This window comes from Trematomus bernacchii, unplaced genomic scaffold, assembly GCF_902827165.1.
Source record: "Trematomus bernacchii unplaced genomic scaffold, fTreBer1.1, whole genome shotgun sequence".
Taxonomy (NCBI): domain Eukaryota; kingdom Metazoa; phylum Chordata; class Actinopteri; order Perciformes; family Nototheniidae; genus Trematomus; species Trematomus bernacchii.
This window is the reverse complement of record NW_022987739.1, coordinates 26,466,834-26,482,387: the sequence shown is the minus strand read 5'-3', so window position 1 is coordinate 26,482,387 and position 15,554 is coordinate 26,466,834. Positions and strand designations below refer to the sequence as shown.

Below are 15,554 nucleotides of genomic sequence, written 5' to 3'. Positions count from 1 at the left end.
CATGCAAAATGCACTTATGTACGTCTTTTATACATGAATATGTGTCCCCGGTGTTCCAGGGAACTCACCAAGTGTCAGAAAACACAACCCTCTCTATTTTCCTCCATACCCAAATCTCTAAAAACAGGGCTGCAACGGATCTGATAAAGACTGATCCAGATTTGAACATTCCTCTGACGTCAGGACGGCGGAGCTGACCTATCAGGGGAATGAGAGGTTGCCGTGGCATGGTAACAGCATGGTAACACGACGCTCGTAACTCGGCCCCCTCCTTTGCAGGGGGGCGTGGTCAGCTGCAGCGCATGCAAAGACAGGGTGGAGGAGAGCAAAATGGAGCGAAATGAGGCATGGCTAAAATGCATGATCTGTTTGGTATTTTGAAAAAGAAAACGTATAAATATACCTTATATAGGTATGGCCCTACAATATATTATTCAAATATAGCATGATAGGTCCACTTTAATATAAAGTGTTACCAATGATTTTTAAATGACTCTTGATCAGGATGAGTACCTGATGACGGAGTCGGTGCGGTTGCAGCCCGGGATGGAGGAGGCCTTCTCGCCCGGGGAGCCGAGGATCTGCAGCGTCGTGTTGATGTCCACTTCTGTCGAGTGTTTGATGGAGAACTCCATCACCTCCGAGGGGATCAGAGGGGTCTCTCCCTGACAGTCGTCTGCTAATACATAACCTGCAGGAGGAACAGACACATGTTAGATCCTGCTATCTCAAATTTTAAGGCTTTCTTTGAAACGTCTAACAATAAAAAATAAACATAATTTCCATATAGTTTGCAATGTCTAATAGATGAGAGTAACACCTACGTCACTTCCGGGCGAACATTACGGCCCCGCCCACTTTTGGGGGAAAACAACGCTGTCATTTGAATGGCGGTCAATACAAATTCTGAAGTGTTTGTCAATCCGATCAGAATGTTTTGAAAACCGTGGATTTTTGGATCTTCAAAGAGCGATGGCCAGTCAGGCAAACAATTACATTCAATCATTTGAAATCGACAATCGGTCTCGATATATGGTTAAATTAAAATCAGTAGGCGAGGGTGTAATTTCGGCAGCTGTTACTCTCATGAGCGAGGCGGAAAATAATAGTTTTAACATGCCAAAAAGCTGTCGTTTATTGCACCTCAAACATTAAAACAAATCCAGAGTTCAGTGTTTCTGTACTTCGTCTAAGAACAAAGGACAGTAAAAGAAGAGCTCTGTGGTTTCAGGCTTCAAATGACAGCGTTGTTTCCCCCAAAAGTGGGCGGGGCCGTAAAGTGACGTAGATGTTACTCTCATCTATAAAAATCGATAGCCTACTGCTATATTTAACCATATATCGAGCCCGATCGCCGATTTCCAATGGCTTAAAGGGGACCTATCATGCAAAATGCACTTTTGTACGTCTTTTCTACATGAATATGTGTCCCCAGTGTTCCAGGGAACTCACCAAGTGTCAGAAAACACAACCCTCTCTATTTTCCTCCATACCCAAATCTCTAAAAAAGGGGCTGCAACGGATCTGATAAAAACTGATCCAGATTTGAACACTGTCCTGACGTCAGGACGGTGGCGCTACGGCTATTGGGCCAACTCCACCAATCAGGAGGAGACAGCCACGGCCATTGCCGTTCGAAAGCGCTGGAGACGCTGTAGTACATATGCCAGGCCTGTAGGTGGTGCTGTTCTCACAGAATCTGCCCTTGCTAAAACAGATCTAAAAAATGTCAAATTGAGCGAAATGAGGCATGGCTAAAATGCATGATCTGTTTGGTATTTTGAAAAAAAAAAGTATAAATATGCCTTATATAGGTATGGTCCTACACTATATTATTCAAATATAGCATGATAGGTCCACTTTAATGTAATTGTTTGCCTGACTGGCCATCGTAATCGGGCTCTTTGAAGATCCAGAAATCCACGGTTTTCTTACATTTCTGATGGGATTGGCAAAAACTTCAGAATTTGTATTGACCGCCATTCAAATGACAGCTTTGTTTTCCCCCAAAAGTGGGCGGAGCCGTACTTTTTGCCCGGAAGTGACGCATGTGTTACTCTCATGTATAAGCCTTTATGTAATTGTTGTGTCTTATAACCCTCAGTGTACACATCTGTATATTCCTTCTACTGTTGTGCTGTCTTTGTAATTGTCTTTGTTTTTGGGATTTCTTCACTTATGTTATTATTTTTTTATTTGTCATTATTATTATTATTATTATTTTTTTTTAAAATAATTAATTAATTCATATTTTATTTTATTGCATGTGTGGAGAATGTGTTCTGTGTTTGGGATAAGTGGGAAAAAAGGGGGTACATATTGGTATCATGCTCCTTCTTGATTGTGTTACGCTGTGAAAATTCAATAAATATATTTAAATAAATAAACATCATCATATTGTTTATCTTAAGTGCTGAAACGATTTAATAAATAATGGGCTAGTCGGTCCACAAATAAAATAGTTCGCCACACATTTTCTGAATCTTTTACTTATTTACATTATTGTGTACCTTCTCAGTTGAGATTATCCCTCTTTTAGTTTTCTATCGTAGTCAAATTAAAATTGGAGCAATTTGAAAATGTCTACAAAGAAAATGATCAAGATGACTTCATAATGAAAACATTAGTTTGTTACATTGGAATAACACCAACAACAAACATTATTGGCCTTGTGAATATCAACAGGTGTGACAACAACGAAACGACATAAAGTGGGTTTTCCACCGCACACATTTACCAGTTTTAGTATTTTATTTTACTCCACAAAATCTGCTGATCAAAATATAACAGATTTCACTTTAAAAAAGGCAGCTGCTTAAGGCAAGTTGACACGTCTTCAATTATGCAGATATTTCATCAACACAAACCCACAGAGCCGGGTGGAGTCCTGTTTTCTGTCTGGTCTACAAATAAAGTCGGATTTGATGTGGGATAAACTGCGCTGTTAAAGTTATTTATGAAAACTATAACAAGTGTATGAGAACATCATACAGCTTTTTAAGAAGTGCTTTCAGTGCCATGTGTGACATAAAACCATGTGAGAATATGTGGAAACTGAACCCTCTTAATATATATATTTAAATATGTTTAGATATCTGTAATACTTGACTGCAAGCAGTGTTAAGTTTGGCAGCTATTTTTGATTTAGTCTTTAGACGAAAATGCTTGTTAGTTTTAGTCACATTTTAGTCCTTTTTATCCTTCATAGTTTTAGTCTAGTTTTAGTTGACAAATTCAAAATGTTTTAGTCCAGTTTTAGTCGAAATGTTTTCTCTCTTCAAACTAATTAAGTTAGGCAAATACAGGAATCTGAAATTGGAATCAACGTGACAGTATCAAGTGTTGAAATTCGTAAAGCAACATTTCACTCTCTTAACATTTTACCTGTGTAATATCTAGGGATGGGTGTCGTTAAGGTTTTTAACGGTACTACTACTCTTAAAAATCTGTGTGCACGCCGCTGCAGCGTGTCTGTTAGGCCCCGCCCCCCGCACACACAGAGAGAGAGGGAGAGAGTTAGGCCCCGCCCCCCGCACACAGACCAGACACAGGGGGTGTTTCTCAATGTCGAGTAAAGCTGCTCCAGAGCCACTATTTCAAGCATACTACGTCATCGAGTGCCGCCGAAGTACTGTTCCAATCTCCAGCATACTTGGAAATCTACCGAGCCCGGCGCACTTTGTTTGGAGAAATTTCGAGGCTGCACATGTGTAGACTCCGCGGTCCTAAAATCCCCACAATGCTTTGCGCACGGACCAATTTCCCCAAATCTGTGGCGGAAAATGTAAGGCGGGGCCTCTCATATGACGCACACCTGCACACTTGCTCGCCTGTTCCACTCTTCGTTTTCCGAATGCCAGGAAGGATTCTTTCCTCACTTCTGAAGCAAGTGACTCGGAAGACATGTGGTACCAAGCAAGCGTACTCGACATTGAGAAACACCCTTGGAGATCGCTCTTCTGGAGTGAAGAGAGCGGAAATAATGATATTGCAAGTTAGAAACGCAAGATGCATTTTGACAGACAAGACGGACACTTGGGGGAAAATACCCTGCATTTTGAAAGTCCGATAGTCCACCATTAACACCTTAGTCCCGTCTCGTCTCGTCAACGAAAACCAAATATACATTTCGTCATAGTTTTTATTATCAAGAATCAATTTTTAGCTCGTCATCGTCTCGTCTTAGTCGTGTAAAAAAGGTCGTAGACGTTATCGTGTGTGTGCGTACACTCTAAAATCTGCTATTTTAATTTACATGTATAAAACATAATGGTTGCATACTGTACTATCACCAGGAACAGGGGTTAAAAAACGCCCTATGTAATCCTTGTAGTTAGTTTGATGTATAAAGAAAGGTTTGCAAACAGAAACACTTAATTGAGAAAATTAAAAGGAAGATCAGACAACCCCAACAACATTTTCTAAAATAAATAGACACAAAGAAACAGAGTGTGATGTCCTGCTGCTGACCTGAGACCAGTATGAGCCAGTGGATGTCCTCGTAGAGGTCGTCCAGCACTTTGCGGTCCATGGACTCGGGGTCGGAGGTGGCCATGAAGTGCTGCTGCGTCCTCTGCAGCTGGCCGTGCAGCCGTGTCACCCGGTCCTCCAGCAGGCTGCGGGGGGGGGGGGGGGGGGGGGGGGGGCGACACAGAGACAACGTTAACACAGGAAACACTGATGCTGATACCGTCTGAACTCCAGGATCACACTGAAACTCCAATGGAGAGGCGAAGACCCTCCCTTTCCGGTTGAGCTTCATGGGACCTTATTTCGGAAAAATTATGTATTGAAGTCAATGGCGAGAGAAAGATTATCTTTCGATCCCGTTTGAATTGTGCCACGAATTACACATATGATGTTTGTCAATTTAAAAGATAATTTTGCAAGTCAAGTCAAGTTTTCAATGAACTACATCTCCCGTCTCACACCACACACCAAGACGGCCGTCACTTCTTTCTTTCAGAATGAGGCGAAAAGTATTAAAAGAGGTGAAAATCACTCCAAGTCTGGGCATGTTGAGAGCTGTACATACACACAAGGGGAGTGAGTCGGTTCATAAGAGCCAGCATGCGGGACCGGGATTCTGGGATTTGTAGTCTTTCTAGTTGCGTATTTTTCATAGTCTTATATTTCAACAGTTTTACGACAAACTGACTTTTTTGACATTGAAATTATTTGTTTAAGATAGACAAACATCATATGTGTAATTCGTGGCATTATAGATAATCTTTCTCTCCCCATTGACTTCAATACATAATTTTTCCGAAATAAGGTCCCATGGGTCGGAAGTAGAAGGGCGGGACTTCGCCTCTCTATACATTTATAGTAATGCAAACTAAACAAAAAAAGCTTTGCCACACTTTTAAAATCCCTAAAGACACAATATGGATGCATAAATGAAGTTTCTTGCACAGTTTATCTGTATGTTGCCACATATATGTTGCTATGTGAATGTATATCTGTTGTGCAGCAGATGTGAAAACAAATACCCCTCTGGGACTATAATTCAAGATCTAATCTAATATCGTGCAAAACTAGAGAAACAATTGTTTTGTTTACGAATGTATTTCTGTTAGTTAAGATATAAAAATCACGTTTTACACACCAGTTGAATAAGTTTGACCACAGGAGAGGATATGAAGTACTGGGTTATGTTTTGTGTGTTTACTTTGTGAGCAGGGGGATGCAGTGGTCGGCGGCCACTCGTCCCAACATGCCGATGCTGGACAGCTGATCGCAGAACAGCTCTCTGTCGTCTTCCTGTAGCTCGTTGATCTCCTCCTCCTCGTGAGATGATATGCCGTTCACCGACTGAAAAATGAAGTTAAAAGTGTCAAGAAGAGATGGATTTTTCATAATGACACAATTAATCAATGATGTCTCCATATACACTTAAATAGTCAAATACATAATGCGTACATTTTATTTTAAGCACAAGTAAATCAAATATAACACTCTCTTTACTTCTATCTTTGAATAACTTTTTATTTAAGGTCTGCCTTACATTTTTTAAAACCGACTCGCCTTCCTTCAGTAGATCACACTGTGTGTATCATTAATGAGAAGTAGTGTATCGTCTCAAGAGTCTCACCAGGTTGCGGGTGCCGTCAGGAGCAGCTAGGTGACACTGGATGTACGAGTTGAAGACTTGGATCGCCGGCTGGACGAAGCAGCCGCGAGGAAAATGCTCCTCGTCCTGAACGAGCGTCAACCACGACTCGAGCAGCTTGTCGTACGCCTCCATGTAAACCATGTCGTCTTTATCCAGCTGAGGGAACAGACAACGAGCGAAATGGATGTCAGCAAAACAATCTTTATTACAATGAGAGTATTCACATCTCTGGGTTCTGTTCTCTTGAATCAAATCAAACTTTATTTGTATATCCCAATATCACAAATCAAGTTCGTCTCAGTGGCATATATACATTGTATATGACGGTTACAGCAAAATTAGAAGACAAGATAGTGTGTGGAATACAAATAGAAATAAAACAATGAATGACTTGAAAGATGAAGGTGTTGTTACTCACCACCTCCTCTAGGGCGGCGCTGCGTCCGAACGAGCAGGTGAGCAGCGTGAGGCAGTTGATGAAGGAGGTGAAGAGGTCGCTGGGCAGCGCCGTCAGACATGTTCGAGGAAACATGGTGATCAGATTGGAGATGATGTTTGAGATGCCCATCGCCTCCGAGTCCTCGATCTCAATCCTGAGGATTAAGCATGAAAAAAAAAGGTTAATTAAAATAAGGCAAGTTTATTTAAATAGCGCCGTTCAACACAAGGCAATTCAAAGTGCTTTACAAAAAGGAAAGACATTGAGAAACATATTATAAAATGGCATTTAAAAACACTCATTTAAAAGCAAAGATAATAAAACATGAATAACAAACGGTACATGAATAAAAGTTACAGTGCAGTGTGAGATATGAATATATTATCAATTAAAAGCAGCGGCAAAAAGAAAAGTCTTCAGCCTGGATTTAAATGTTAAAGGTAGGGTAGGTAAGAATGGAGAAACCAGCTCGAGTGCGCTAGAATTTGAAACTACGCAGCCGAAAAAAAATCTGCCCCTTCCTTCAGACTTCCTTACAGAGCCCCTCCTCCAACACACACGAACGCGCACATGACCAATGAGGGCACCAGATAAGTTTGTGCACAGATGGAAGGCTGACAGGCAGGTAGGCCATCCAGTTATTTTAGCCGGGCCGGCTAAAATGATTGGTCGTGCTTTTAACAGTATTACGGCTTCCACAGATGATATTTTTTTTATGGTCAAAGCATTTAATGTATTCATTGCTATCGGGATGTTAAGAGCATTCCATGGAATATAACTAAAAGTGTTTCTGAAGTGAATTACCTACCCCACCTTTAAGTTCAAAATACTTTATGTGGAAGACTTCTTACAACTTGTTCTCTTTTTGCCTAACGCCGTTTACAGAATCTCAAGGTGAGATTTTAACTTGAAACTCAGAACAACTTGTACCAGTCGATTCCTTGTGATTGTAAGAATCCACTGGCATCATGTTTAGTGGTAAAAAAAATCAATTTGCATGTCTTGACCGAAATTGTCAAACCCGTTATTTTCCATTTTTAAAATCTGACTCGTGCTTTGGCTCGAGGAAGGACAGTTTCCACTCTGCAGGCTGAGGCTAAACTGGGGTCAATTTCCACTTTACCCCACTGGTGACCCCTGAGCAGTTTTCCACAGCTGCATCTGAGGTTATATTTATGGTATTTCTGCCTCAAAGTGCAGTGCACAGAGTACGAAATGATAGAACAAATGGCTGTAATTACACTCCTCGTAGGACGGAGCATTTCATCATCAGAACATACCATGAAGAGTGAAGTGACATGTGTGGACACGCTAAAATCATAGTGTGTTACATTTTAAAACCGGATAAAAAAGAGGTTTGTCATTTGAAATGTAAACAATCAGGACCGACCTAACCACAGTGCCTGTACAACTAATGTGAGGAGGTATTGAATGATTGTAATGGGAAGACATTAATCATTTAAATAGCATGCAACAAATGGGAGGATTGCGTGACCTACCACATGAGAAATAACTGTGAGCAAGCAGAAACAAAAACAAAAGTCTAAATCCAATGAATGTGAGGGACACGAGAGGAACAAAAAGGGGGGGGGGGAAGGTCCGTTGAACAAAACAGGGAATCAGGCTGGAAAGTGCTGGGATTTATCCAAAAATGTGTTCCTAATTGAAAACACACTTGACAATAAATGTGTCTCTGTAGTCGCAGCACTGCAGGGTGACACGGCACATGAATACAACAATCTAAAAACATCAACACAAAATAAATGGTCCTGTTATTAAGTTATAAAACCCTAAAAACTACCCAAAGTTTGCTGAAAATATGGCTGCACAAATAGCAATAAATATACGTGCATCATCACACCTAACACACATTTAAAATAACTTTACAGATACAATTATAATATTATTAATTATACATATTAATAGCTGTCAGTTGGCAAAACCTGACATTTTACAGACAAAAATGTATTGGGTATTTCAATAATAGAAACCAAGATATTTAGTGGGCAGAGTATTTTAGAGTTGGATAAATAAACATATCTTTTTGGTTACAGACAAATACGATGACACAGATATAAAGTCATTAAGTTCTTATGCAATGCAAACATGTTTTTCTACGTTCTAGCAAAGATAATAAAAGAAAGTCTAAATATGCCATGTGTTGACACTCAAGGGGGAATTTACCAAAAACCTCATCACCTCTTGAGGTTTCCTGCATATCTTTGCCTTTGCAGAATCGAAAAAAAAGTCTGAGCCGTGAGTTTGTGTTTGGGCCGACACACCTCAGCACAGCCGGTCAGAGGCACGCTGTGTGAGAGGCCTCGCTAACCCCTATCAGATGGAGTTGGAGTTAAATTGCGAGCAGAACTGTTCAATCATTGCAGATCGGCCATCCCTCTCCGCATGGTTTTCCGATGAGGCAATTGGAAAAAAAGCTCCAAAAATAGGTGATTACAGACGGAGCGGGAGAGAGGAGGGAGAGGGAGAGACCCCTACTCACTGGGTCACATGGTCCAACAACAAGCTGGTGTGTGTGTGTGTGTGTGTTTAATTTATTTATACATGCAAGTGTGGTCCCTTAATTCAGATCAGAACCGCCTTTGACTATAAAATAAACTTGCCTTGCCTTTGACTACAGACACACCCACAAACGATCATAAAATAGTCCCTCTATATTTATTGACTTATTGATAATCACACACTGTTCCTATGAACACTGCTATTTATATTAAAAACCTCCACTAACCTATAACTTGTTTTATTTACGGATACAAAGTCACTACATTATGGCCACAGCATGATTACAAAAAATGGATGGAATAAATATAGGCAGAGAGAGATAGAAACTGAACATCACTTTTTTATACAAAAAGCTCTGTAGCAGTGTTGCAATGGTGTCTGGTTGCATTTGTACACTTTGTATTCTCTGAACAGATTGCCAGTGATTTCATAAATATGTTGCTATGTTTTGACTTCTTCGTATAGGCAGAGTATATTTATGGCTGCTTGTGTTGTCAACGTTTAACCTTCGAGAAATGGTGTTTCTTCGCACAACTGAAACAAGTGTGTGAATAAAAAGTATTGTTACGATTTTTAAACCTGGAGAGAATAATACAAAGCACTCATTTAATCACTTCAATAAGTACCATGCATTAAATATAGTGCATTAAGTCAATAGACATTTAAGGAGCACAGAGGAGTTCAATCTTCTGGTTGCTCCATTATAACTTTTTTAGGGTCCATTTTGGCAAGATCAATTTAAGGCTTCATGACTGAACAATAAAACCTTAAATTGTTTTCTAAGAGCAGCTCTAAGCCAGTGGGGGGGGGGTAATAAGATCGGCTAATGCATTATTGTTAAAAGTCTTGCAGCTGCATTGAGTGAACAATATAACTTTCAAGGCAGGTTGAAATAAAGGCCTGAAAACGATGTGAAGGTCGATGAAAAATAGCTCTATTTTTAGAGTTTCAAATCATTTCTCACAGAGAGTTTGACTTTTTATTAGAATGAACCAATCTGTAATATAAATAGAGATTAGTTGCAGCACTGGCAGACTTCTTTTACAACAGAGGAAGAGTGCTCTGCTTGAGTGCACTTTGGCATAACAAGGTGAGAAAGGGGAAAGTGTTCCCATGTTCTCTAACTGGTGTATGACCCGATCCGCTGCCTCACTAGCTGCTAAAAACAGAGCAGTAATCTGCTTTAATGCATCCTCCTAAACACACTTATTCTCGGTGATGCACACAGAACAATCAATGGGCTCCAAACAAAGCCTCAGGGCAACACAACTCGTTTCTCAACACAACAACTTCCATTTCAAGCCATACGAGAATCTGAAAAGGGGGTGAAAAGGTTCTCATGAACTAAGTTCTAGTTCCGGATTTTTTTGGTGTGAACGCAACATTTCAAGAACTGTACTGGGAAGAGTGTGAAAGCGCCTATTGAGACACGAGGAGAGCTGGAGCTTTGATGTCAAACACTGATGGTTTATTTGGAGCTTCTGCCGGAGAATTCACACGACATGTCACGGGCCACGAGTTGACCACACGGTTGAGATGCCACAATCAATTCTGAAGCACCCTCCTGTAGCTCCAGGTTTTAATCAGAGTGTAATAATCAACATTCTTCAATAGACTAAACAGCTGAGGACACTGAATCACATTTGTTGTCGCTTATGGCTCGGGGTCATCTACACCCCGAGAAGGATGTGTTCCAGGTGTCCCACAACAATAACTATCTCTGACCGAAAGTTGCCCGGTCACAAACTGGTAACAACAACAACTTGCTAGGGCAGCCCCTCCTTAAGGGAGATAACGGCTGCTCAAGGTTGGGCATCTGCGTCAGAGGGCAAAAGGTAAACATGTAGGGCGAAATTATTCCCTTAAGTATATTCTATTATTTCTCTGTAAATCGAAAATGATTTCCTTGATTTGTTGAGTGCAGATCGAGTGTTTGATTCATTCTGCAGGACAAAGGATAAAAACAAGTGCTGCGTTTCTTCTGATTGGACGCTCTGATTACAGACTCTTGACTCCGAAGTCCAAAATGTCGCCTCTGCAGGAAGGATTAGGAGAATTGGTTTTGAGGCTGAGCTTAAGAAATGACAAATGATTTTGTTTGCTCGGAACACTGAGGTTCAGAACTGCTTGTTAAAGGGATTTTCAGCTAAATAAATTGAGCTAAATACTGAGTAGACACACAATTTATTTGAGTGAAAACCAATGCCATTTCCATGCATCTTTATGAGTCATGAAAATCCGGTAATGCTGAAAATTTGCCAGAATTTCCCACCAAAATATCATCAATCAAAAATAGTTTTAGCTCACAGGTTGAATTATTTTCTCTAAAAATGTAAACAATCCTCACATTATCAGACTTAGTTCTACATTTATTAATTGCTTGTTGTTTTTCTTTCCTTTTTTATTTTAAGAAAAGTTAGAATATAATTATTTAGAAGCTTATTTTATAATTAAATCGTCAAAATAGTTTATTAATAATTGATTACTTCATATGCCTGCAATATGTCTTTTATAGTGAAGTGCATATATAACATACCACTAAATAAAACCTCTTATCTTAACACTTAATATTAAATGTACAATATTTTCTTGGTATACTAAAATTGACTGTATACGGATATTATTATACATCTGATATAGCTAATTTCTCTGGGAAATCTAATGAGAAATGGTCAATCAATAAAAATAACTATGCGAAAATGATCTTATAGAGACCGATTGGATTGAATTGATTTGCTACATTTCCCACAATAGTCCATCACAACCAGATTTGACTACCTCAATATAAAAAGGTAAAGAAAATGAGATATGATCTATGTTGAATATTTGTTTCATATTTCCCAAACGTACTCGGATCAATCAATAATTTGTTTCCTTTCTAAATCAAATCAAAAAGTTTTTTCGATTGCATCTGCCTTGATTTCCAGTTGATATATAGGCTTCACACTTAAAAAAAAGTGTTTTGTGCAGTGTTGATTTACACTTAAAAGGTGGGGCACTTCAGAAACACTTTTTGTTATATTCCATGGAATGCTCTCAACATCCCGATAGCAATGAATATATTAAATGCTTTGACAATAAATATATACAAATATTTCATCTGTGGAAGCCGTGGCGCTGTAAAAAGCACGACCAATCATCTGAGCCGGCCCGGCTAAAATAACTGGATGGCCTACCTGCCTGTCAGCCTTCCATCTCGTGCACAAACCTCTATGGCACAAACTTATCTCGTGCCCTCATTGGTCATGTGCGCGTTCGTGTGTGTTGGAGGAGGGGCTCTGTAAGGAAGTCTGAAGGAAGGGGCAGATTTTTTTCAGCTGCGTACTTTCAAATTGTAGCGCACTCGAGCTGGTTTCTCCATTCTTACCTACCCTACCTTTAAACCGGCTGGAGAGAGAGAAGAGCTTGTCTTCAGTTCAGTAACAAACAGAGTGTGCAGATGCTAAATCATAACCTATTAAATCACAGACTCAACAAGCAATTACTTCCTGTAAATAAAGCAGAAATGGCTCTGACTCACATCGCTGCTGCGCTGGCCTCCATCACTTGTTGAGTCTCTGAATTTAAGAAACATTAAATCCTTGAGATACCAGAGGAGGATAAACAGCCACTGAGACGGTTGCCAAGGTTTTATTAAAGTTATTCTGCTCACTGATCCTGCTTCTTGAATACTTCAGTGGAAAAGACCAGCTGAGGTTTTATTAAAATAACCCATTACATTTAGATTTGACTATATAAAAGGCAGAGCTTATTACAGAAATGATTCAGTTAGTGTAGTCCAAGTTTGGCTTTTTGACTTCATGTGATTTTTTGCGCACTATTTTCCAATACATCACTGCGCAGGAAGATTAATTTAGCAAAGGGAAAGTTCATTTATTTTAGTGTAGCGGTTGTGTAATAAGCTCAGCATCCCGAGGGGAGCTGCTTTCAAAAGGCAGGTCTGAATTAGTTCCTTCTGTGGTTTCTAAAGCCTCACTATCAAGACTTGCCAAATGTTCAGAATAAAGCATGAGAGGGATTAATGTGACGTGATGAAAAGACTTGAATGACTGCTTATATCAACTGGAACAAAAACAATGTAATATTCTCTAATCCCCTCAATGTGGACTGCTTCTCCATCTGGGGATTTACAAAAGTCTGCAGTCTGGTTGTTTTTATGGACTCCACCCTCTTTTTGCACACATACCCATCTCATCCCGTCTATGTATTTCATCCTGCGTTTATATATGTGGAACATTTAAAAAGGGGCCAGTATATGTTGATTTTCCAGTTCATTACATTTGACTTGTTAGACGCTTTTATCCAAAGCGACTTACATACTCAATACTGTGGGCAATCCCCACAGGAGCAATTTGGGGTGAAGTGTCTCAGGGACACAACGACATGCTGACTGCAGTGGGGTTTGAACCTGTGCTCCCTTGATCCGAACACCAAGGCTCTACCCACTGCGCCACACGCCACCCAGAGAGTTCATATTTGTATCTCTCCTGGGACATGTCTCCATGCTTTAATGATCAAAAAGCTCTTTATTTGTCTCATACTGCCTGTGCTGCAGCACCTCTTTTCACCCTCTGTCTGAAACCAGAGCTCAGTCTGCTCTGATTGGTTAGCTGGCCGGCTCTGTTGGGTTTGGTCAACCGCTTAGAGATGTCCCGCCCCTTAGCCTATCACGTACAATGTGTTGGAGCGCTAGCCAATAGAAGCGCGAGTCTAACATAGTAATATGATAATGTTACACAAGTAAACAAAGGATTTATAATAGCTTTTAGTTTTCAAATTGTAATGCTTTTTATATAAAGCACTAAAATAAATAACCTTGTTCCAGAAATGTGACATAAACATAAACGTATCTTGCCTGCCTTGCCTTACATTTCAAACGCTGTGCGGGTTACTGCTTTGAGCTTTGTGAGCTGTGGGTTCTGCCACTGAAAGCCAGCAAGCCTTACGGTCTTCAATGTCTGTACAAAATGTAATGGCAATCAATCCAATAGTTGTTGAGATATTTCAGTCTCAGTCAAAGTGGTGACAGACTAACATTGCCATCCACAAAGCGCTGCCACTAGCCTGGTTAAGAAAGATTTAGCACAGACTAAAAAAGACAAAATATGTATTAAATCTGTTGCTGGTGGCGAGTAACAAAGCTCTTATCACCAGATAGCCCAACTTTAAACGCATGGATGGATATTACAACGGACATTTACAAAATGGAGAGGATAACATCATCTGTCAATCACAAACTGGAACTATTTGTGTCACGATGGAGAAAGTGGACTGATTTCGTAAAACCTCATAGGCCAGATTTTATTTTTACAAACGTATGATTTAACTGTGAAGTCCTGATCACTCCCTAATGTTCGTATTGTTCGTACTTTTTACTGTTTTTATAGGCATTTCGGACAGACAAACTTAAGATGTACAATTACTATGTCTCGAAACAACACTGTGTAATTGTTTGCTGCCAAATGTCAATAAAAAAATCTATTACAAAAAAATTAAGATTTAGTACAATCAGAACGACTGTATAGCTATCAGAGACACCAGCAGACTGAGAGTAAAGAGCAGCACTGACCCGTTGATCATGCTGAGCAGACCCTCCACCAGGTGGGCCAGGTAGGACACCTGCGCGCCCTCATCGGGGAACACGGGCCCGTGCATGGAGGCCAGCTGGGCCAGGCACTGCAGAGAGTCCTGCGCCATGTCCGAGTCCTCGCGGATCTTCCTGTGTACCTGCAGCAGGACAGAAGAAATGTATGTCTTAGTCTTCAAGGTATAACAGAGAAAGAATCTTATCAACTGCTCAATGAACCAGCAGAATAGAATAGAATTGGAGCGAGGAAACCCACTTTAAATGGTCACACGTGCAGAGCACACAGCGCACACAGTGACATTTGTTCTCTGCTTTTGACCCATCCTAGTAGTAGAAGCACTTTAGATTTGTGTTGGAAATAAAAGCACTCTCAAAAGAACAGACCGACTTCAAATATATGGAAAAACATCTCCACAAACTTGCTTTTAGCTATTTATTTAAATAGATTCAGACAGATCAGTATCACCTTCAGGACCGCCTGCAATATGCAACACTGATTTATTCTACTGTTCTACCCGACGTTCTCAGAGGGCTTTTTTTTAGATAACAGCAGGAGAATACGCTTAGAGTTAAAGACTTGAATGCCAATACAAGGAAAAAAAAGACCTTGCTGAAAAGAAATAAACTAAAAAGGAGTAAAACGGAGAAGTGACATTTAAAAAAAAAAATTGTGACAGCATTGCCTCGTATAGCAAGAGCAAAACATTTTGTAGCTCCTAAGAGAGGTCAGAGGTCAGGATCACCTACAGAGCAGAGACATATTCAGCAACTTGAGTACATGTCGGTGAGGTGTTTTAAAAACGTCTGCTCGGCTCCTGTGCCGTTTGTAATTTATATTAAACCGGTGTTATCATTTTCAATAAATATAAGTCTTTGTTGAATTAGGTGTGGTA

General features: G+C 40.1%; 1 protein-coding gene across 1 annotated transcript in view; it reads right to left on the bottom strand.

Annotated features, from left to right (window-relative positions):
- xpo4 (exportin 4) overlaps positions 1-15,554 on the bottom strand; it is a 64,153-nt gene that overhangs the window by 16,922 nt on the left and 31,677 nt on the right. Inside the window, 6 exon segments of the mRNA XM_034146269.1 lie at positions 514-691; positions 4,471-4,616; positions 5,672-5,814; positions 6,095-6,271; positions 6,534-6,708; positions 14,644-14,801. Coding sequence (XP_034002160.1) covers positions 514-691; positions 4,471-4,616; positions 5,672-5,814; positions 6,095-6,271; positions 6,534-6,708; positions 14,644-14,801 — 977 coding nt within the window.